The sequence below is a fragment of the Salvelinus sp. IW2-2015 genome, linkage group LG28 (assembly GCF_002910315.2).
Source record: "Salvelinus sp. IW2-2015 linkage group LG28, ASM291031v2, whole genome shotgun sequence".
NCBI classification, from domain to species: domain Eukaryota; kingdom Metazoa; phylum Chordata; class Actinopteri; order Salmoniformes; family Salmonidae; genus Salvelinus; species Salvelinus sp. IW2-2015.
In genome coordinates this window covers 12,336,078-12,360,223 of record NC_036868.1, presented here as the reverse complement: position 1 = coordinate 12,360,223, position 24,146 = coordinate 12,336,078, and the positions used below count along the sequence as shown (strand labels likewise).

The 24,146-nt window shown below is 44.6% G+C and overlaps 1 protein-coding gene across 5 annotated transcripts in view; it reads right to left on the bottom strand.

Moving 5' to 3' along the window:
• Positions 1 to 23,857, bottom strand: part of fam184ab (family with sequence similarity 184 member Ab) — a 100,059-nt gene extending 76,202 nt beyond the window's left edge. For 4 of the 5 annotated variants that reach the window (XM_023974183.2, XM_023974185.2, XM_023974186.2 and 1 more), the window contains exon 1: positions 23,151 to 23,857. In XM_023974183.2, coding sequence (XP_023829951.1) covers positions 23,151 to 23,312 — 162 coding nt within the window. In that variant the 5' untranslated portion in view covers positions 23,313 to 23,857. The remainder of the gene's footprint in view (positions 1 to 23,150) is intronic. The other variant, XM_023974182.1, reaches the window with a different exon arrangement.
• Between the last annotated feature and the right edge of the window lie 289 nt (positions 23,858 to 24,146).

Sequence of the window (24,146 nt, the reverse complement as noted above, 5' to 3'; positions counted from 1 at the left end):
TGTTGTTGCTGTGTTAGACTAGCACCCTGTTATTGCTGCTGTTATCTTACCTGTTGTTTTAGCTAGCTCTCCCAATCAAGACCTGCAATCACTTTATGCCTTATTGTATGTCTCTCTCAAATATCAATATGCCTTGCATACTGTTGTTCAGGCTAGTTATCATTATCATTGTTTTGGTTTGCAATGGACCCCGTAGTTCCACTCTCCGTACCTCTGATACCTCCTTTGTCCCACCCCCCATACATGCGGTGACCTCACCCATTGAGACCAGCATGTCCAGAGATACAACCTCTCTTATCATCACCCAGTGCCTGGGCTTGCCTCGCTGTACCCGTGCCCCACCATACCCCTGTCTGCACATTATGCCCAGAATCTATTCTACCACGCCCATAATCTGCTCCTTTTATTCTTTTGCCCCAACGCTCTAGGCGACCAGTTTTGATAGCCTTTAGCCGCACCCTCATCCTACTACTCCTCTGTTCCTCGGGTGATGTGGAGGTAAACCCAGGCCCTGCATGTCCCCAGTCACCCTCATTTGTTGACTTCTGTGATCGAAAAAGCCTTGGCCTCATGCATGTCAACATCAGAAGCCTCCTCCCTAAGTTTGCCTTACTCACCGCTTTAGCACACTCTGCCAACCCTGATGTCCTTGCCGTGTCCGAATCCTGGCTTAGGAAGGCCACCAAAAATTCTGGGATTTCCATACCCAACTATAACACTTTCCGTCAAGATAGAACTGCCAAAGGGGGAGGAGTTGCAATCTACTGCAGAGATAGCCTGCAAAGTTCTGTCATACTTTCCAGGTCTATGCCCAAACAGTTCGAACTTCTAATTTTAAAAATTAATCTCTCCAGATTAAGTCTCTCACTGTTGCCGCCTGCTACCGACCCCCCTCAGCTCCCAGCTGTGCCCTGGACACCATCTGTGAATTGATCGCTCCCCATCTAGCTTCAGAGTTTGTTCTGTTAGGTGACCTAAACTGGGATATGCTTAACACCCGGCAGTCCTACAATCCAAGCTTGATGCCCTCAATCTCACACAAATCATCAAGGAACCACCAGGTACAACCCTAAATCCGTAAACATGGGCACCCTAATAGACATTATCCTGACCAACCTGCCCTCCAAATACACCTCTGCTGTCTTCAATCAAGATCTCAGCGATCACTGCCTCATTGCCTGTATCCGCCACGGGTCCGCGGTCAAACGACCACCCCTCATCACTGTCAAACGCTCCCTAAAACACTTCTGCGAGCAGGCCTTTCTAATCGACCTGGCCAGGGTACCCTGGAAGGATATTGACCTCATCCCGTCAGTTGAGGATCCCTGGTCATTCTTTAAAAGTTACTTCCTCACCATATTAGACAAGCATGCTCCGTTCAAAAAATGCAGAACCAAGAACAGATATAGCCCTTGGTTCACTCCAGACCTGACTGCCCTCGACCAGCACAAAAACATCCTGTGGCGAACTGCAATAGCATCGAAGAGCCCCCGCGATATGCAACTGTTCAGGGAAGTCAGGAACCAATACACGCAGTCAGTCAGGAAAGCAAAGGCCAGCTTTTTCAAGCAGAAATTTGCATCCTGTAGCTCTAACTCCAAAAAGTTCTGGGATACTGTAAAGTCCATGGAAAACAAGAGCACCTCCTCCCAGCTGCCCACTGCACTGAGGCTAGGTAACACGGTCACCACTGATAAGTCCGTGATATCGAAAACTTCAACAAACATTTCTCAATGGCTGGCCATGCCTTCCTCCTGGCGACTCCAACCTTGGCCAACAGCCCCGCCCCCCCCGCTGCTACTCGCCCAAGCCTCCCCAGCTTCTCCTTTACCCATATCCAGATAGCAGATGTTTCTGAAAGAGCTGGAAAACCTGGACCCATACAAATCAGCTGGGCTTGACAATCTGGACCCCCTATTTCTGAAACTGTCCGCCGCCATTGCGCACCCCCTATTACCAGCCTGTTCAACCTCTCCTTCGTATCATCTGAGATCCCCAAGGATTGGAAAGCTGCCGCGGTCATCCCCCTCTTCAAAGGGGGAGACACCCTGGACCCAAACTGTTACAGACTATATCCATCCTGCCCTGCCTATCTAAGGTCTTCGAAAGCCAAGTCAAAAAACAGATCACTGACCATCTGAATCCCACCGTACCTTCTCCGCTGTGCAATCCGGTTTCCGAGACGGTCACGGGTGCACCTCAGCCACGCTCAAGGTACTAAACGATATCATAACCGCCATCGATAAAAGACATTACTGTGCAGCCGTCTTCATCGACCTGGCCGGCTTTCGACTCTGTCAATCACCATATTCTTATCGGCAGACTCAGTAGCCTCGGTTTTTCTAATGACTGCCTTGCCTGGTTCACCAACTACTTTCCAGACAGAGTTCAGTGTGTCAAATCGGAGGGCATGTTGTCCGGTCCTCTGGCAGTCTCTATGGGGGTACCACAGGGTTCAATTCTCGGGCCGACTCTTTTCTCTGTATACATCAATGATGTTGCTCTTGCTGCGGGCGATTCCCTGATCCACCTCTACGCAGACGACACCATTCTATATACTTCCGGCCCTTCCTTGGACACTGTGCTATCTAACCTCCAAACGAGCTTCAATGCCATACAACACTCCTTCCGTGGCCTCCAACTGCTCTTAAACGCTAGTAAAACCAAATGCATGCTTTTCAACCGTTCGCTGCGCCACCGCACGCCCGACTAGCATCACCACCCTGGACGGTTCCGACCTAGAATATGTGGACATCTATAAGTACCTAGGTGTCTGGCTAGACTGCAAACTCTCCTTCCAGACTCATATCAAACATCTCCAATCCAAAATCAAATCAAGAATCGGCTTTCTATTCCGCAACAAAGCCTCCTTCACTCACGCCGCCAAACTTACCCTAGTAAAACTGACTATCCTACCGATCCTCGACTTCGGCGATGTCATCTACAAAATAGCTTCCAATACTCTACTCAGCAAACTGGATGCAGTTTATCACAGTGCCATTCGTTTTGTTACTAAAGCACCTTATACGACCCACCACTGCGACCTGTATGCCCTAGTCGGCTGGCCCTCGCTACATGTTCGTCGTCAGACCCACTGGCTCCAGGTCATCTACAAGGCTATGCTAGGTAAAGTGCCGCCTTATCTCAGTTCACTGGTCACGATGGCTACACCCACCCGCAGCACGCGCTCCAGCAGGTGTATCTCACTGATCATCCCTAAAGCCAAAACCTCATTGGACGCCTTTCCTTCCAGTTCTCTGCTGCCTGCGACTGGAACGATTGCAAAAATCTCTGAAGTTGGAGACTTTTATCTCCCTCAACAACTTTAAAAATCTGCTATCCGAGCAGCTAACCGATCGCTGCAGCTGTACATAGTCCATCTGTAAACTACCCACCCAATTTACCTACCTCACCCCCCATACTGCTTTTATTTATTTACTTTTCTGCTCTTTTGCACACCAGTATCTCTTCTTGCACATGATCATCTGATGATTTATCACTCCCGTGTTAATCTGCTAAATTGTAATTATTCGATTTATTGCCTACTTTCATGCCTTTTGCACACATTGTATATAGATTCTTTTTTTCTACCATGTTATTGACTTGTTTATTGTTTACTCCATGTGTAACTCTGTGTTGTCTGTTCACACTGCTATGCTTTATCTTGGCCAGGTCGCAATTGTAAATGAGAACTTGTTCTCAACTAGCCTACCTGGTTAAATAAAGGTGAAATAAAAATAAAAATCTTCTATTGTAGAGCCCAGAGCGGTGTGGCTATTTACCAGAGAGAAGGATAGGCTGGATTGAGCAGACTGATCAGTTTCCTGTATTCAGGGGCATTCTTCAGGTAAGAAAGGCCTCGCCAAATCACCGCCTTTTAAAAAACGGCATAAGTAAAGAGATTTCACGGTAACAGTGAAGCTGTGATGCAGAGACTTTAAAATGCATGTCAAACAAAAAACAAATGACTGCAGAGTTAAACAAACCATGCAACTCTATGCACAAGGACGACTTTGAACAATTTCCCCTGAACATTTGACAAAAACACGTTTACTTAAAGACCAGTGCAGATGCAAAGTTTGCCATTCTGTTATGAAATTTTGCATCTTTAGTGTCTCAGCATCACTCTAACATTGGAATTGCCCAGCTATAGCTGAAGCACAATCCTACTAGTGAGCATACGTCACTCATGACTCACAATGAGGTGAATATACAGAGCTGATCAAATTGGAGCCCTTTAATATTTACAGAAAATGACAGCCATGACCTTGGTTCCCTCACTGCAAGGTCACGTAACAATACGTTCTCCATCAGACTCCGGGCAATAAAAATCATCCCCAAGCCAAGGGTTGCCATTTACCACAGCAAAGTGTCAGATGTAGACTTAACATAAACAACACACATCACACAGAGTGCAGGTGTATCCTATTGCTGTCTGTGTGAGGTGGAAAATCTTTACAGGAAATAAAAGCCTGATAATAGCTGCGCAGTGGGTCCCTGTGGGTCCCTGTGGCCCCACCCCCCCCCCGAACACACACACACACCTATTAGCATGGCGATAGATCAAAGCAGCATTAGGATCTGCACAGCTGGCCCCCAGCATTTCAAAAACATGTATATCCCTCTCATCTCTACTTCAAGAAACAATGGATCTTTATTTAAAAGCGCCACTGCCGACGTGTTGCACATTAGTCTGGCGTCTGTGTGAGAGAGACAGAGCCTGTGCCACCACTCTCCCTCATTAGGCCTGTCTGAGAGGCACATCATGAGGAGAGAGGAGCATCATGAAAGGGTGATGAAGGCTGTGGGAGAGGCCAGTCAGTCAGCCCCGGGGGAGAATTCTAGATCAGACTTCTCTAAAACTGGCTTTATAGTGGAGTAAAGGAGGAGAGGCAGTGAGCTGACACAGCTCACCTGGTTAATGTCTCACACAGAGATAGGCCCTAAAAGCCAAGTGACCACAACTAGCATTATAGACATGCACCATAAAATCCTGAGATTAGACACTGGAACAGTAATACAGTAAGACAACGAAACACTACATCAATTAGGCTACGTATTTAAATCAACTTTCTGGGGTTTGACTCCTCTGCTAAGTTCTTCCCATTGAGGGTTTCACTGTGAGCTAATTCCAACCTGATCTATCGTCTGTAGTATGATGAGCGTTTATGTAGAGTTGTCAGGACCACGTTGGGAGTTAAAACCAAGTACAATGTCAACGAGGCCAGTAAAACAGATTTGTGGCGGAGCTCGGGAGAACTGTGATTATAGGGGGGAGGAGAGTGTAGCACTCTACACACAATATACACTCACAATCACACCTGTTGTCGGGCACACAAACAAGCCCAACACCAAGCCAAGAGATTTATAACCATTCAACTCCAAAGATCTTGGGGAGGTCCTTGGGGAGGTTAAACATAGCGCTGACGGGCAGCGCTATACATCCCTCCGCGGCTCCGTGAGCGAGGAATGGAGGGGTGGTTGAGGTGAAAGCATTTTACCATTCATTGTGTATTTACCTTGGAGGCTGGGATGATGTGTGATAGTAAGAAGCAGAGAGAAAAAGAGCAGGAGGGGGAGAGCTAAGCTTGCAGAACAGAGAAACTGACAAGTCGGAGACAGAGTATGAGACAGCTACACTCAGACGCAGCGCCTGCAGCAGTGTCTTCCAGTACGCATGGTAGGACAGCTCCTGACCCAAGCCAGTCCGTTTTCACTGATATGAGTCGCTTTACAGCGCCTGGATGACTGAGCCGGCCACCTCGGCAGCCACCTCGGCAGCCCTGTCCCCCAGACGGCAACGACTCGGCATGTTGATGTGGCAGCCATTTACCAGGCAGTAAATGGCTGCCTCAAAGCCAGCCAGAGCGAGCAGTCCTCGACTTACTTAGCCTCTTTCCTCACCCCACGCCTCCCGCTTACAGGCCGCAGGTGGAGGGGTTCTTGAGTCAACATCTATTAACTTCCCGCCGTCTGATGAGAAAGGCCAAGTCATATCGGCTCCCTCTAATCTTAATTGGGATACTCTTGGTCTCAGGGAGGCATCCTGTAAGCACTAAGGCAAGGCTCCTCTGACAAACGCAAAAGCAACCCATCCTTGGGTACTAGCTCCTGCACTTCACAGCCAGCTACAGGCTGATTTCATCAGCCAGAGATGCACCAGAGTAGGCTAGGCTAGACAGACTGTACTCCCTTTGACAACGACGAAGAAGAACAGGGCAAAGGAAAATCTTTCCTTTCTCTTGCCCCCTTGATGTTTATGTTTTTGTCGGGGAGTTGATGGAGGGGGGTGAGGCAGCAGAGAGAGGGGGCGACTGGGCTGTAATAGCAGAGGGCCTTCCGGAGGCCCCTGGGGAAAGCCCCTGTCCCCTTCCATCATCCCTCTGTAACCATGACACAGCAGGAGCTGTACACTCTCACCTGTAGCCCCTCAACCAGTTAGAATATTGATTTGTTTCTGTTATCTTGTTTCACACGCTAGTGCTCTCCCTACCCTCCCTGTAGGAGCAGGATGTTTCTGGCTGCGTGTAGTGTTATAATCTGTGTGTGTGTGCATGAGCCAGAGACCAATGTGTCGAAACAGTCCGAGAAGCTTGACACCAATGTGTGTGTCAGAGAGAAGAGAGGATACAAAAACCTAGAGCTGGAGAAGCCAACGTGCAGTGTAATAGCTGACAATACCGTGGGGAGACAATGTGCGAGAGACAATAAACCAAATGACTCCATCATATGGGACAATGTGTGAGGCCGATAGAAAAACAAAGCATTGTTTTGTGAGAGGATGGGGTGTTTCTCTAAGTCCCTCCCAACCCAGCAGGACAGACAGGCATGAAGTGCAGAATTAAATATGAACTAGGCCACATTGAGAATTCACAACATGCTGCAAGGGTGCAAATGACCACAAAATGTATCTTACAATAGAGGAAACTGGCACTTAAGTGTTGGAGAGGCCATCAGTCTGAACTCACAATGTACAGTGCATTCGTAAAGTATTCAGACTGTGACTTTTTCCACATTTTGTTAGGTTACAGCCTTATTCTAAAATTGATTAAATAAAAAAAATCCCTCGAACCTTCCCACTAGCCATGATTGGCTGAGATAATGTATGGGCTGGACATGCAGGGAGATGAGTTTGGATTGGTCTGCCATGTAGCACGCTTGTCTATAACGTGAGCTGTTCAGTATGTGTTGACAGTCCTTTCTACCGCACCGTTTTTAAAGATAACGTTAGCCATCGAGAACTACAAACGTTTTGCTACTTTCTCAACATTGATGCCCTGAATTTAGCAGCCGCTATTGACAGATGAGTAGGAAAAAGTGATGTGCTACTTTTTGCACACGCCACCGTCAGTGTGAACCGGAGTGACTTGACACAAAGCTGGCCAAACAAGCAAAACGTAGTTAAATGGTTCTAGTCTGCCGTGAAGCATTCATCCACATATACAGGTAAGAGTCTAGCTAAATTTTCTGATATAAAAGTTTCACATTTTGTCATAAAGTAGTTTTTATTGCAAGTTAAAGCATACTGTTAGTTATCTAGCAAACATTAGCTTGCTGGCTTGCTAGCTAACATTATGTGTATGATCTGTGTAGTAATATTATTCTAATCAGAAATCAATTTGCATTGCTAGTTATAGCCTAATGTTAGCTAGCTAACATTGGACCTAGTTTGTTAGTTTGAGCTACCTGTAGATTCATACTACAGCTATGACAATGTTTGTATTGGTAGTAGTATGAGTTGGGGTTATGCCGGTTCATTGTTAAGCTAGCTAGCTACATGTCTAATAAAAAAACACCACTTCAGGCAGATTATTACATGACCCATGAAATTAGCAGGTGTGTCTGGGGGTGATTACGGCCATCGATAGTATTTCATGAACATGTGTTCATGTCTAGACCATAGTGACCGGTCCACTTAGCTAGATGTGGCTGAGGGGGGGTTATAGCATTTCCTTCACATGACCCATCCGTTTAGACAAGTCTGTTGGGTAAACATAATCTAATATTGCTACTATGCAAGTATGCAAGTACTATCACTCTAGTCACTGTATCCTGTGTATGTGACAACTAAACGTACATTTTATTTGATATAGCGTGTGTTTACCACATGGCCTCACCTGTGAATCCTTAGAGATGAGTGGGATTAAGTCTTAAGAGGGTGTGAACGATGCTGAAAGAACAGCTCTCCAGTAGGTACCAAAACATTCAAGGGCCATTTTCTCAAAAGTGGGGTTACAAGTTTATCAACTTTCAAAGCAGAATGACTTTCCCATTGCTCCTCAACTGCAATGTATGATATACCATTGTCTAGCTGTGAGTCTCTACTTTTATCCAATGTAAAAAACACTACATGCTACATAAGACCCTTTGCTATGAGGCTCGAAATTGAGCTCAAGTGCATCCTATTTCCATTGATCATCCTTGAGTTATTTATACAATTTGTTTGAAGTCCACCTGTGATAAATTCAATTGATTGGACATGATTTGGAAAAGCACACACCGGTCTATATAAGGTCCCACAGTTGACAGTGCAGGTCAGAGCAAAAACCAAGCCATTTGAAGGAATTGTTGAGGAATTGTTCGTAGAGCTCCGAGACAGGATTGTGTTGGGGCAAAGATCTGGGGAAGGGTACCAAAAAATGTCTAGCATTGAAGATCCTCAAAAACCCAATGGCCTCCATCATTCTTAAATGGAAGCAGTTTGGAACCACCAAGACTCTTCCTAGAGCTGGCCGCCCGGCCAAACTGAGCAATCGGGAGGGAAGGGCCTTGGTCAGGGAGGTGACCAAGAACCCGATGGTCACACTGACAGTGCTCCAGAGTTTCTCTGTGGAGATGGGATAATCTTCCAAAAGGACAACCATCTCTGCAGCACTCCACCAATTAGGCCTTTATGGTAGAGTGGCCGGACGGAAGCCACTCCTCAGTAAAAGGCACGACAGCCCGCTTGGAATTTGCCAAAAGGAACCTAAAGGACACTCAGACCATGAGAAACAAGATTCTCTGGTCTGATGAAACCAAGTGTGACCTTTTTGGTCTGAATGCTAAGTCTGGAGGAAACCTGAAACCATCCTTATGGTGAAGCGTGGTGGTGGCAGCATCATGCTGTGGGGATGTTTTTCAGCGGCAGGGACTGGGAGACTAGTCAGAATTGAGGGAAAGATGAACAGAGCAAAGTAAAGAGAGATCCTTGATGAAAACCTGCTCCAGAGCACTCAGGACCTCAGACTGGGACAAAGGTTCACCTTCCAACAGGACAATGACCCTAAGCACACAGCCAAGACAACGCAGGAGTGGCTTCGGGACAAGTCTCTGAATTTCCTTGAGTGGCCCAGCCAGAGCCCGATCAAACATCTCTGGAGAGACCTGAAAATAGCTCTGAGCAACGCTGCATGAGAGGACCATTTTGGAATAAGGCTGTAACATAACAAAATGTGGAAAGAGTCAAGGTGTCTGAGAACTTTCCGAATGCACTGTAAGTATTTCGAGGTGGGGGGGAGAAGATCAGAACTCTAGTATGACACCTTGTCATTAAATGCCTGCATGACATCACTGAACATGGCCATGGCAACATTATGCATGGATGGGCAGTCAGTGAGCAGCACACACAAGGGTTAACAGGAACATGTTTTACGCAGATTATCGATGATGAGTCTTAACTCTGTGTGAGCCCGAGCTTGTCGGGTGGAAGCGAAGGGTTTGACACATGGCTGAGCATGGCTTTGTGACACGGCCGCCAGTTCAACAGTCAGTCTGCGTGTTCATGTTCTGACCTGGGCGGAGGCATTTCACCCCAGAGGCATTTCACCCCGGGGGACATCTGGGTTTGTTTTGAGCATGTCCAAGGGATTTCTTGGTCATTGAGATTTGTTTTACACATAATTGGGAACGAAGAGGGTGGGACTGGGCTTTGCGCCAAACGATACACCCTATGATGACTTCCGGTGTATTAAAGGGGTGGTCCCGTGGTCCCGTGTGGCTCAGTTGGTAGAGCATGGCGCTTGCAACGCCAGGGTTGTGGGTTCATTCCCCACGGGGGGACCAGGATGAATATGTATGAACTTTCCAATTTGTAAGTCGCTCTGGATAAGAGCGTCTGCTAAATGACTTAAATGTAAAATGTAAATGTGTGCTAGATCCGAAAATAAATGTATTCCTGTTTTGTGGCATTTCGCGAAGCCTCTGTTATACCAATCGCATCGTATGCTTTTCTGTGTGTAGATATGGTTGTCCTTGTTTGGTAGAGCCATTGGACATCTTTCAGTAATGTTCCTATCGGTGGATTCATTGCTAAATATACAAGTTGACACATTTTTTCGAGTCTCTGAAAGACTACAACTCATGTGGGGCGGTGTCTTGTGCTCTGACCTCGTCCCTCCTCCATGGTAGGCATTTTTTAAAGGGAGGCGGACACACACAAAATCCTTTGCACACAAGGTTGCCCAATTAGCGACTTTGTTGCTATATTTAATGAGTTTTTCAGACCCCTCCTGTGACTTTTATTGGTAAAAAAGCTCTAGCGCCAAATTAAGCTACTTTTCAGGTTGCCTTTGGGGAGTTTTGACACTGTTTCTATGGTTTTGATAGCATTTAGCGACTTTTCCCACTAAAATCTGCCACAAACGAGAGTTGGTGAAAATGTCTGTGCAACACAGGCAGAGAAGCACAAGGGGAGGTGGTGTACGGAGGGAGGTGGTGTATGGAGGGAGGGGAGGGGAGGGGGGGGGGGGGGGGGGTGTGCCGCAGCAAGGCAAATTGGTGCTGTGACGTCATCGTAGCAACGGCAAAAAGTTATCTAGCAACTTCTTTCGGCAAATCAAGGAGCCAATAGGGATCTCACTGAAAAATTATTGGAAACACTGTTTGGGCACAACTGAAAGCACTGACCAGAATGCAATGGCTTTCAAGTGATTCCTCTCACTAGCACGACTATGGAGCATTTTTTGATTTTTTATTAGCTACAGTACATGGTGACATTCAACCATATATGTTTCAACCTGAATATAGCGAACAGATTTTGAAACAAAGAGTTGGATTTAGCTGGAACAGAAGCTCAGCTATTGCCGATGACAGAACCAAGAGGGCAGGTGGCAAATACGGTGGCTAGCTTGGGTTTTATTATATAAACTCTTGGTATTGCTGGCAAACATACAGTGGGGGGAAAATATGTTTCGGGCTAAGTTAGCTGGAAAACTACCTGTAGCCATATCTATGACTAAAAAGATAGTTTTACAAATCAGGGATATATTGTATATAGATATGGTTATTAAACAGCAAGCATTAACGTAACAATCAGACACCAACAGCCACCTACTAGCAAACGTTAGCACATGACTTGAGTTGGCTAGCTAGTTAGCCTGGTGCTTCCTAATTTGCTATGCACCACGCCTCGTGTTCGTAACTTGTTAGAAAACGTGTAACATCGGCAACTGTAAATAATTTTACTAGCTAGCTATGTTTCATACACTGTATATACAAAAATACGTGTACACCCCTTATATTCGTGGATTCGGCTATTTCAGCCACACTAGTTGCTGACAGGTGTATAAAATCGAGCACACAGCCATGCAATCTCCATAGACAAACATTGGCAGTAGAATGGCCTTACTGAAGAGCTCATTGACTTTCAACGTAGCACTGTCATAGGATGACACCTTTCCAACAAGTCAGTTCATCAAATTTCTGCCTGGCTAGAGCTGCCCCGGTCAACTGTAAATGCTGTTATTGTGAAGTGTAAACTACTAGGAGCAACAGCGGCTCAGCCGCGAAGTGGTAGGCCACACAAGCTCAAAGAACGGAACCGTTGAGTTGCAACACTCACTCCCTAGTTCTAAACTCCCTCTGGAAGCAACATCTGCACAAGAACTGTTCATCGGGAGCTTCATGAAACATGTTTCAATTTCCGAGCAGCCGCACACAAGCCTAAGATCACCATGCGCAATACCAAGTGTCGGCTAGAGTGGTGTGAAGCTCGCCGCCATTGGACTCTAGAGCAGTAAAAACATGTTCTCTGGAGTGATGAATCACGCTTCACCACCTGGCAGTCCAACGGACGAATCCGAGTTTGATGGATGCCAGGAGAACGCTACCTGCCCGAATGCATAGTTCCAACTGTAATGTTTGGTGGAGGAAAATGGTCTGGGGCTGTTTTTCATGGTTTGGGCTAGGCCCCTTAGTTCCATTGAAGGAAAATCGTAGCGCTACAGCATACGATGACATTCTAGACAATTCTGTGCTTCCAACTTGGTGGCAACAGTTTCGGGAAGGCCCTTTCCTGTTTCAGCTTCACAATGCCCAAAGCGAGGTCCATACAGAAATTATTTGTCGAGATCGGTGTGGAAGAACTTGACTGGCCTGAACAGAGCCCTGACCTCAACCACATCGAACACCATTGCGATGAATTTGAACGCCGACTGTGAACAAGGCCTAATCGCCCAACATCAGCTCCTGACCTCACTAATGCTCTTGTTGCTGAATGGAGCAATGTTCCAACATCTAGTGGAAAGCCTTCCCAGAAGAGTGGAGGCTATTATAGCAGCAAAGGGGGGACCAACTCCATATTAATGCCCATGATTTTGGAATGAGATATTTGACAAGCAGGTGTCCACATACTTTTGGTCATATAGTGTAAATGACAAGGGTTGACATTGATTATGATTATGACAGTGGAGTGATTTCAATTTCAAAATATTATAAGAATGACGCAAGATAGGATTCCAAACAGATGTAAATAACAATTATTATTTAGTCCAACAGCCAGTCTGTGTGTTCGTGTTCTGACCTGTGCTGTCATTCAGGATCGTGTCCTTCCTGTGTTGTCATCAGCTCCCCACCTGACACCTGACACCTCCAATCTGCCCTCTCTAATCTTCTTCACCTGTTTTTGTTCTGGGGTTCCTCAATTCCTCACATCCCTTTTGAAACTCTGTACAAGACAGCAGTGGTTCCCAACTTTTTTTAATTACTGTACCACCAACTGAATTTCTCTGCCCAGAGTACGCCTGAAGTACCCCCCAATTTGCATTTTACCAGTAAGCGTATGGTCACGAGTCTTCTCAAGTACCCCTGTGGATAGGCCAAGTACCCCCAGGGGTCCTAGTAATCCTGATTGGGAACCACTGCAGTACAATATGGTCCCCCTAACAACAAACAGCCAGCCGACTCAAATAGCCTTGGTAAATGCTTGGGCCTATCACATTAGAAATGCATGGGTTACTTTCACACTCATTGGTCAGAAGAGTACTGTTTCCCAGGATTCATTGCTGCCTGGGAGTCTGTCATAGACACTTGAGGTGAAATAATTAGAGCTAGAAATTCACCTTCAAAGCCACTTTCCAAAACTTTACAGGCTAAATCCTGCATTAATGTCACCAGAGCTGTGTTCTGGCAGATGACAGATGAGCAGTATGTATGGCAATGACTGTTTACCACGGGTTGCATCACACAGCTCGTGGCTGAATGGAAGCGAGGACCCTCAGCAATGTTCCAACATCTAGTGGAACGCCTACCCAGAAGAGTGGAGGCTGTTATAGCAGCAAAGGGGGGACCAACTCCATATTAATGCCCATGATTTTGGAATTAGATGTTTGACAAGCAGGTGTCCACTTACTGAATCCTACTACACCGGCTCTGATGCTCGACAGATGTGGCAGGGCTTGAAAACTATTACGGACTACAAAGGGAAACCCAGACGCGAGCTGCCCAGTGACGCGTGCCTACCAGACGAGCTAAATGCCTTTTATGCTCGCTTCGAGGCAAGCAACACTGAAGCATGCACGAGAGCACCAGCTGTTCTGGATGACTGTGTGATAACGCTCTCGGTAGCCGATGTGAACAAGACCTTTAAACAGGTCAACATTCACAAAGCCGCGGGGCAAGATGGATTACCAAGACGTGTACTCAAAGCATGCGCAGACCAACTGGCAAGTGTCTTCACTGACATATTCAACCTCTCCCTGACGGAGTCTGTAATACCTAAATGTTTCAAGCAGACCACCATAGTCCCTGTTCCCAAGGAAGCAAAGGTAACTTGCCTAAATGATTACTGCCCAGTAGCACTCACGTCAGTAGCCATGAAGTGCTTTGAAAGGCTGGTCATTGCTCACATCAACAGCATCCTCCCGGATACCATAGACCCACTCCAATTCGCATACCACCCCAACAGATCCACTGATGACACAATCTCAATCGCACTCCACACTGCCCTTTCCCACTTGGACAAAAGGAACACCTATGTGAGAATGCTGTACATTGACGACAGCTCAGCATTCAACATCATAGTGCCCTCAAAGCTCATCACTAAGCGAAGGACCCTGGGACTAAACACCTCCATCTGCAACTTCCCCCAGGTGGTAAGGGTAGGCAACAACACGTCTGCCACGCTGATCCTCAACACGGGGGCCCCTCAGGGGTGTGTACTTAGTCCACTTCTGTACTCCCTGTTCACCCACGACTGCGTGGCCAAACACGACTCCAACACCATCATTAAGTTTGCTGACGACACAAGTGGTAGGCCTGATCACCGACAACGATGAGACAGCCTATAGGGAGGTCAGAGAACTGGCAGTGTGGTGCCAGGACAACAACCTCTCCCTCAATGTGAGCAAGACAAAGGAGCTGATCGTGGACTACAGGAAAGGGCGGGCCGAACAGGCCCCTATTAACATCAACGGGGCTGTAGTGGAGCGGGTCAAGAGTTTCAAGTGCCTTGGTGTCCACATCACCAACGATCTATCATGGTCCAAACACATCAAGACAGTCGTGAAAAGGGCAAGACAAAACTTTTTCCCCTTCAGGAGACTGAAAAGATTTGGCATGGGTCCCCAGATCCTCAAAAAGTTCTACAGCTGCACCATCGAGAGCATCCTGACCCGGTTGCGTCACCGCCTGGTATGGCATCTGTTCGGCATCTGACCGTAAGGCGCTACAGAGGGTAGTGCGTACGGCCCAGTACATCACTGGGGCCAAGCTTCCTGCAATCCAGGACCTATATAATAGGCTCCTTAACAGCTTCTCCCCCAAGCCATAAGACTGCTGAACAATTAATCAAATGGTCACTGGACCATTGCATTGACACCCCCCCTCTCCATTTGTTTTGTACACTGCTGCTACTCACTGTTCATTATCTATCCATAGTCACTTCACCCTACCAACATGTACAAATTACCTCTAACCTGTACCCCCTGTATATAACCGCGTTATTGTGTTAATGTTTAGTATTTTTTACTTTAGTTTATTTGGTAAATATTTTCTTAACTCTTCTTGAACTGCACTGTTGGTTAAGGGCTTGTAAGTAAGCATTTCACGGTAAGGTCTACACCTGTTGTATTCGTTGCATGTGACAAATAAAGTTTGATTTGACAGTCGGTGGTGAATCGGAGATAAGTTTCCTCATGTATCCTGTGACAAGGTAGCCATGGGGTATGAGAGCGTATCTTAATGAAATCTGACATGGGATTCATCCAAAAGCATCCTGCCAAGGTTAATAACAACCCTGCCTTTATCTACAGCAGGGTTTGATCTTGACAGTTTTCTCATTTGATTTTGACCCCTCTCTGAATCCTTCTGGGAGAGTAATTGAAATAATGTTCAATATCCCCAGTGCCTGCAGGTAAAGTCATGGTCAATGTGTTCTCAAATAACAAGCTTTTTTCTTCACCACAAAATACTATTGACTATAAAATGTGCCATTTTTTTCTCTCTCCATAAATGGCATATTTCCTGAGAAAGATTGAGTTGTCAGACTTTCTTTCTTGCAATCCCTCTGGAGCACATCTTTGGTTGCAATCTTGCAGTACATTTCCTACCCACTCATAGGTACTGTAGCGTTAACATGCTTACGCAGAATAAGCGTTTTCTGTTAAGCCTGCAGTGCCATTTCAGTCTGAGGTCAACCGGATAACGCTGAAGCTGTTTCCTAAAATAACATATTGTTACAGCTCCTCCCAGCAATACCTATTGGAACTAAGCCCTGGGCCACAGCCATCTGCTCTGTAGCACAGCCCAGGCAATCCTGCCACCTGATAAGACAAAGAAATCAAATCACTTTTAACCCCTGGGATTATGGCACGACACATGCAGACAGTGCAGTGCACTACATTCCCCTCTCTGGCAGGGGTATTAACGCAGCACAGCAGCCTGAGCCCATCCTCTTGAGTGATCTCACTACAGAGACACATCCACTGGGGAGAAGGGATGGACGGGACCACTTGGCACGGCTGGGCTAAAGGGGAGAAACACATTCCTTCAAGTGTGGTTGTCATCACTTTACAGAGAGCAATCCTCTCCATTTCAGAAGTAAATACAGGGTGCTGGGAGCTAGCTGGAGCTAAATCAGAGATAGAATGAAACCAAAGTGAAACATTCTCCAGAAGAAAGGTTAACAGGGCAGTGCTTAGAGAACAGGAGGGCTGAGAAGGCTGACTCTCTGGCTCCAACTCACTCTGTAAAGGCAATATTCCATTACCAATGGGAATCTGCATCATTAAGATAATATAACTATGTAACTACCGGGTTTATTCTATGTAAATGAGGAAACATGTTTTAACTGTGCTGCAAGACTTGCGACTAATGTTTCCACTACTGTAACTTTTGCAGTTGGTGACACCGGCCCATGATTTGGTCGCACAAAAAACATTCTGCAGCGCCACGCAATAATTATTTTTGTAATCGTCTTAGTCATTAAAGTCATTCACAGTTCTTTATTTAGAAGTGTCATAGACTACTGAGATGGAATTCAATAAATACTGTAAGTTGTTTCATCTAACATGTCCAAGCAGGAATGCATGATACAAGATCATTTGATGTGCAACCTAATCCAGTGATTTGTCAAACCAAAAATCATGACATTAAGCTATTGTTGTTATATTTTACTGTCAAAATAGGGTTCCAGAATAGTTCAATAGAGATGAATTTGCCTACATCTTTATGTGCACTAATATCACATAGGCCTGATTCATGAGGAAGTGGAAACTCCTAACACATGAGCCTGATTGCTAACTCTAAATATAAAACCCATTCTAGAGGCCATGTATTATTCATGTAATGTCCTAAAAAACACTTCACCAATGAGGCCCATCACCTTCCTCATCATCATTGATGCCCCACGAGGTGAGATCTTGCATGGAGCTCCAGACCGAGGGTGATTGACCGTCATCTTGAACTTCCATTTTCTAATAATTGCACCAACAGTTGTTGCCTTCTCACCAAGCTGCTTGCCTATTGTCCTGTAGCCCATCCCAGCCTTGTGCAGGTCTACAATTTTATCCCTGATGTCCTTACACAGCTCTCTGGTCTTGGCCATTGTGGAGAGGTTGGAGTCTGTTTGATTGAGTGTGTGGACAGGTGTCTATTATACAGGTAACGAGTTCAAACAGGTGCAGTTAATACAGGTAATGAGTGGAGAACAGGAGGGCTTCTTAAAGAAAAACTATGAGTCTGTGAGAGCTGCAATTCTTACTGGTTGGTAGGTGATCAAATACTTATGTCATGCAATAAAATGCAAATTAATTACTTAAAAATCATACAATGTGATTTTCTGGAATTTTGTTTTAGATTCCGTCTCTCACAGTTGAAGTGTACCTATGATAAAAAATTACAGACCTCTACATGCTTTGTAAGTAGGAAAACCTGCAAAATCGGCAGTGTATCAAATACTTGAAAGTGATGGTTGCTGATAATGGGCCTCTGTACGCCTACGTACATATTCCATTAAAAATCAGCCGTTTCCAGCTACAATAGTCATTTACAACATTAACAATGTCTACACTATTTCTGATCAAATTTATGTTATTACACACACACACACACACACACAGTTGAAGTTGGAAGTTTACATGCACCTCAGCCAAATACATTTAAACTCAGTTTCACAATTCCTGACATTTAATCCTAGGAACAATTCCCTGTCTTAGGTCAGTTAGGATCACCACTTTATTTTAAGAATGTGAATGTCAGAATAATAGTAGAGAGAATGATTTATTTCAGCTTTTATTTCTTTCATCACATTCCCAGTGGGTCAGAAGTTTACATACACTCAATTAGTATTTGATAGCATTGCCTTTGAATTGTTTAACTTGGGACAAATGTTTTGGGTAGCCCTCCATAAACTTCCCACAATAAGTTGGGTGAATTTTGGCCCATTCCTCCTGACAGAGCTGGTGTAACCGAGTCAGGTTTGTAGGCTCCTTGCTCCACATGTTTTTTCAGTTCTGCCACAAATTTTCTATAGGATTGAGGTCAGGGCTTTGTGATGGCCACTCCAATACCTTGACTTTGTTGTCCTTAAGCCATTTTGCCACAACTTTGGAAGTATGCTTGGGGTCTGGAAGAGCCATTTGCAACAAGCTTTAACTTCCTGACTGATGTCTTGAGATGATGTGGATATATCGAAGCAACATTTTCCTCCCTCATCATGCCATCTATTTTGTGAAGTGTACCAGTCCCGCTGCAGCAAAGCACCCCACAACATGATGCTGCCACCCCCGTGCTTCACAGTTGGGATGGTGTTTTTCAGCTTGCAAGTCTCCCCCTTTTTACTCCGAACATAACGATGGTCATTATGGCCAAACAGTTCTATTTTTGTTTCATCAGACCAGAGGACATTTCTCCAAAAAGTACAATCTTTGTCCATGTGCAGTTGCAAACCGTAGTCTGTTTTTTTTTATGGCGGTTTTGGAGCAGTGGCTTCTTCCTTGCTGAGCGCCTTTCAGGTTATGCCGATATAGGACTCGTTTTACTGTGGATATAGATACTTTTGTACCTGTTTCCTCCAGCATCTTCACAAGGTCCGTTGCTGTTGTTCTGGATTGATTTCCACTTTTCGCACCAAAGTACGTTCATCTCTAGGAGACAGAATGTGTCTCCTTCTGAGCGGTATGACGGCTGCGTGGTCCATGGTGTTATACTTGCGTAATATTGTTTGTACAGATGAACGTGTTACCTTCAGGCATTTGGAAATTCCTCCCAAGGATGAACCAGACTTGTGGAGGTCTACACATTTTTTCTGAGGTCTTGGCTGATTTCTTTTGATTTTCCCGTGATGTCAAGCAAAGTGGCACTGAGTTTGAAGGTAGGCCTTGAAATACATCCACAGGTACACCTCCAATTGACTCAAATGATTTCAATTAGCCTATCAGAAGCTTCTAAAGCCATGACATAATTTTCTGGAATTTTCCAAGCTGTTTAAAGGCACAGTCAACTTAGTGTATGTAAACTTCTGACCCACTGGAATTGTGATACAGTAAATTATAAGTGAAAATGTGTCTGTAAACAATGGTTGGAAAAATGACTTGTGTCATGCACAAAGTAGATGTGCTAACCGACTTGCCAAAACTATAGTTTGTTAATAAGAAACTTGTGGAGTGGTTGAAAAATGAGTTTTAATGACCCCAAAGTGTATGTAAACTTCAACTGTACACACACATATACACACACAGTGGCTTGTAAAAGTCTTCACCCCCCCTCGGCATTTTTCCTATTTTGTTACCTTGCAACCTAGAATTAAATTACATTTTTTGGGGTGATTGTATCATTTGATTTACACAACATGCCTACCACTTTGAAGATGCAAAATATTTTCTATTGTGAAACAACCAAGAAATTAGACAAAAAAACAGAAAACTTGAGCGTGCATAACTATTCACCCCCCCAAAGTCAATACTATGTAGAGCCACCTTTTGCAGCWATTACAGCTGCAAGTCTCTTGGGGGTATGTCTCCATAAGCTTGGCACATCTAGCCACTGGGAGTTTTGCCCATTCTTCATGGCAAAACTGCTCCAGCTCCTTCAAGTTGGATGGGTTCCGCTGGTGTACAGCAATCTTTAAGTCATACCACAGATTCTCAATTGGATTGAGGTCTGGGCTTTGACTAGGCCAGTCCAAGACATGTAAATGTATTCCCACCACCACCAAAGCACCCCCAGACCATCACATTGCCTCCACCATGCTTGACAGATGGTGTCAAGCACTCCTCCAGCATCTTTTAATTTTTTTCTGAGTCTCACGAATGTTCTTCTTTGTGATCCGAACACCTCAAAAACTTAGATTTGTTCTTCTTTGTGATCCGAACACCTCAAAAACTTAGATTTGTCTGTCCATAACACTTTTTTCCAATCTTCCTCTGTCCAGTGTTTGTGTTCTTTTGCCCATCTTAATCTTTTATTTTTATTGGCCGGTCTGAGATATGGCTTTTTCTTTGCAACTCTGCCTAGAAGACCAGCATCCTGGAGTCGCCTCTTCACTGTTGAAGTTGAGACTGGTGTTTTGCAGGTACTATTTAATGACGTTGCCAGTTGAGGACTTGTGAGACGTCTGTTTCTCAAACTAGACACTCTAATGTACATGTCCTCTTGCTTAGTTGTGCACCGGGGCCTCCCACTCCTCTTTCTATTCTGGTTAGGGCCAGTTTGCACTGTTCTGTGAAGGGAGTAGTACACAGCGTTGCACACAGCGTTGTACGAGATCTTCAGTTTCTTGGCAATTTCTTGCATGGAATAACCTTCATTTCTCAGAACAAGAATAGACTGACGAGTGTCAGAAGAAAGATCTTTGTTTCTGGCCATTTTGAGCCTGTAATCAAACCCACATATGCTGATGCTCCAGATACTCAACTAATCTAAAGAATGCCAGTTTTATTGGGTCTTTAAATCAGAACAACAGTTTTCAGCTGTGCTAACATAATTGCAAAACGGTTTTCTAATGATCAATTAGCCTTTTAAAATGATAAACTTTGATTAGCTAAAACAACGTGCCGTTGGAACACAGGATTTTCACCATGATAGAACTGAGTATTTTGCATTGATCTCTTTTGGGTCTTGTGGAAACTGTTCAATGGGAGCCTGTAATTGCCAATGAAGTGGGTAAAATAGTATACTGATGTCAGGGCTGACTGGAGGGCTAAATGTGCAGAAGTAGCTCAACACACGGTTATAAAAACTACCTTCAAAGGTTKGTTGTTTTATGAAATTAAGTATTATAAAACAGTGGGCTTCTAGCTCAATATTGAGAGTTGAAAAATAAAAAGTATACCTACAGTACAGCAAGTGGAGATGAGCTTTTCAACAAGTAAATTGCATTWTTAAATGTTATACATAGAGAATGCATTTTTCAGTGCCCACGTAAGGGGAAAGGGAGTGAGCTCGCTCATCACAGCAGCCGACCCTAACGAAACAGGCACAGCCGCAGGGCAGACACAATCATTTCAGGAATAATGAGGATAATGCACTTTACTGTTTGACCAAATCATGGTCTTATCCACACAAGAAATAGGCCGTTTTGATTGCGGTGTCAGGGTAGAATGTGCAATTCGCACCGATGCTACCAATTAAAATATAACTCGCACAGCCATATCAAATGGTCACAAAAATGTGACTAAATGGTCAAAGTCTGTAGCCCTGTTGTGTATAATAGCCTACAGCTAGATCCAGCTCTGTACTTAAAATAGGCTATAAAATTAGACTGCCTTGCACATAGTACCCTGTTTGTCCTTGGAACAATATTAAGGGTGCATAATATATCTGCATAATATTCTGTTTCAGGTGCTTTTATCTAGAAACCCATAACCTGACTCATAGCCGAAGCAAAGGACAAAAGACTGGTCAAGGCCAGTTGCTTCAGAAAAACATGCATCTTAATACCTGCATGATATTGYCTTGAACTATATGGAGCTGGTTGCTATGGCCAACTTACAGTCTTGACAGCCATCCTATATAAAATTCAACGGATAATAAAATACCGCTCTCGCACAGGCAGCGGTACAAGAAAAATAAACATTTTACAGAAAGGATTTTGTGCAAACGGTGTGATACAAGATCTGATTAAAAAGACCAATAAAGGAAATATAAATCACATGGATATTAGGCTTCCGTTCAAAAAGATGATTACAGTAGGCTAAAATATGGCCCATCAGTTTGAAATGCCTTTGCATCCAAACTTTATTTTCTGCATCACTCATTCAGGTGACTATGAGATTGAAACAAACATCTAATGCTGTGCTGTAAAGCTGAGAAATATGAAAGTCTTGCATCCCAATGAGCTTCAAAATACTGTAGTGTCAACCTACTCGGAATGACACTGCAAACGTTATGAATCAGGACCTTACTGCAGTGAGTAGGAGACAGTGGTTTGACCAAACTACAGCTTCAGAAACAGACAATGGAGCTGCCTTCTAATGCTTCTGTAGGGCAGGTTAGATGTATCCCCTTTCAGACCCATGTCCACTACTGCAATGTTTTGACTGAGTTATGACCTGGACAAGAGGACACTTGCCACTAGTCTTTAAATCAGTTGAAGTCTGTCTGTGTCTGTTTGACAGGGTAGAACAAGAAGAATAAATGTCTTAACAGATGAAGCACAGACAGAGGAGAGGGGCTGATGATGTGTACAAACAACATGGTCACACACACTTTGGGTTAGTTCGTAGGACCATCCTTTTGGATTGGTTATCAAATGGAAAACCGCAAGGCTAGAGTAGGTAAAATACTAGTCTGGTGGCCTAGTCTGTCTTGTACTTTAGCCAACTCACATATAAATGTACTGAAATGTGAAACCCTGCCACGAGCAAAAGCTGTGCCCACTTTAAAGGGTTAATAGCCCATACAAGGTCAGGTTCTAGGATAATGTGGAAACACTATCTCTTCTTTACTTCAATGGATCTTGCTCCTAGTGTGGATACTTGCCCCCTAAATTACCTTGTAGCAAAACATAGGCTTTATTAAAAAGGGGTAACAATTAAATGTTCTCAATTTTAAAATGCTTTAGGATGTGATCAGCACACACACACTATCAATTCATTCCAGCTGGTGGCATAAACAGCTGTTAGCACCTCGGGTTAAAAGTTATTATTATTGAGCAGTACAAGACACTGAGTAATACAGTAATGGCGTCCCGAGTTCAATTGTATGATTGAATAATACCCATGACCAAACTAGGCATTTCATTTTCTACAAACTTAATGACTACGTTAGCTAGCAACATAATTGTTACATTTGCGTTCTGTACAGTCAGAGCATCGATTCGCTGATGGACGCTAGGATCCGGGTCAGTTACCTCCTCAGCACCGAGCCTTGACAGGTGCAGTAGCAGGGTCACAGCACCTGATACAAGGRCCCTTGATACCCGAATATCTAACTATAACAGTTACAATCCTTACCTTTGTCAGCTGYGCTATTTTCTTGCTCATTTTGAGGTGTAGATCTTGGGTATATTCCATGGTGATTGTTGATGATGAGCCAGAATTATATTTCCCTGCTCCGGTCGATGGATTGCCAACAGCAGGGCTGTAGTACTGCTGCCAACCCGCTCCAGTCGCCATCTTCACGATCCTTCAAATGTTGTTACTATAAGAATGTGATGTAGCGATCAATGGCACAATGGTCAAAGCAGGTTCTCCTGCAACGGAATCTTTCTCCTCGAAGCCGTAAAATAAAACAACATCAAGACATCAATCTTTCAACTGCTGGATATCAATCTCTCATTTTGCACAGGAAAAAAACTAATGCAATATCTGCTAGCATAACCTTGTAATATTTGCCCTTATTTGCTGAACCAATTAACACTGCCTACCATCTTCATCACAGAAATGTTGCAGTTTCATGAAGAGGTCCTCAGCATTAGCTAACGTTAGATAGCTATCGTTAGGTGTAGCAACAGCATTCGTTTGACCACACTCAAATTCCGGAAATTCGTCGATTTGTATTTGCACGAATGAAAGAGCTTGGTGAATTGATGTTACTCACGTTGAACCCGATATTTTGCACCGGAGAGAGCCGGTCCGAAGAGTGGGTTCTTCAATGCATAACTAGCTATGACAGGCTGAGTGGTTGCTGCACTGCTAAGGACTCGGTTACCATGGATCACTTCAACAGTTTACATGACTGACGTCAGTTCCGCTCGTTTTCACGCTCTCCACTCAGTTTCATTGATGCGATGAAATATTATTGGTACTGCTACGATGGGGATCAGAGTCAGCGGAAACCTTCACAACATTTCAATAGTGTTAATCAAAACATTGTAATTTTTGCATATTTATCGAGTGATTAATCAATGCGTTAAGCGAGAGAGAGAGAGACGAGATGAGAAATGACGAGAGAAGAGAGAGAGAAGAAGAAGAGAGACGGCAGACGAGAGAGTTAGAGAGAGAGAGAGA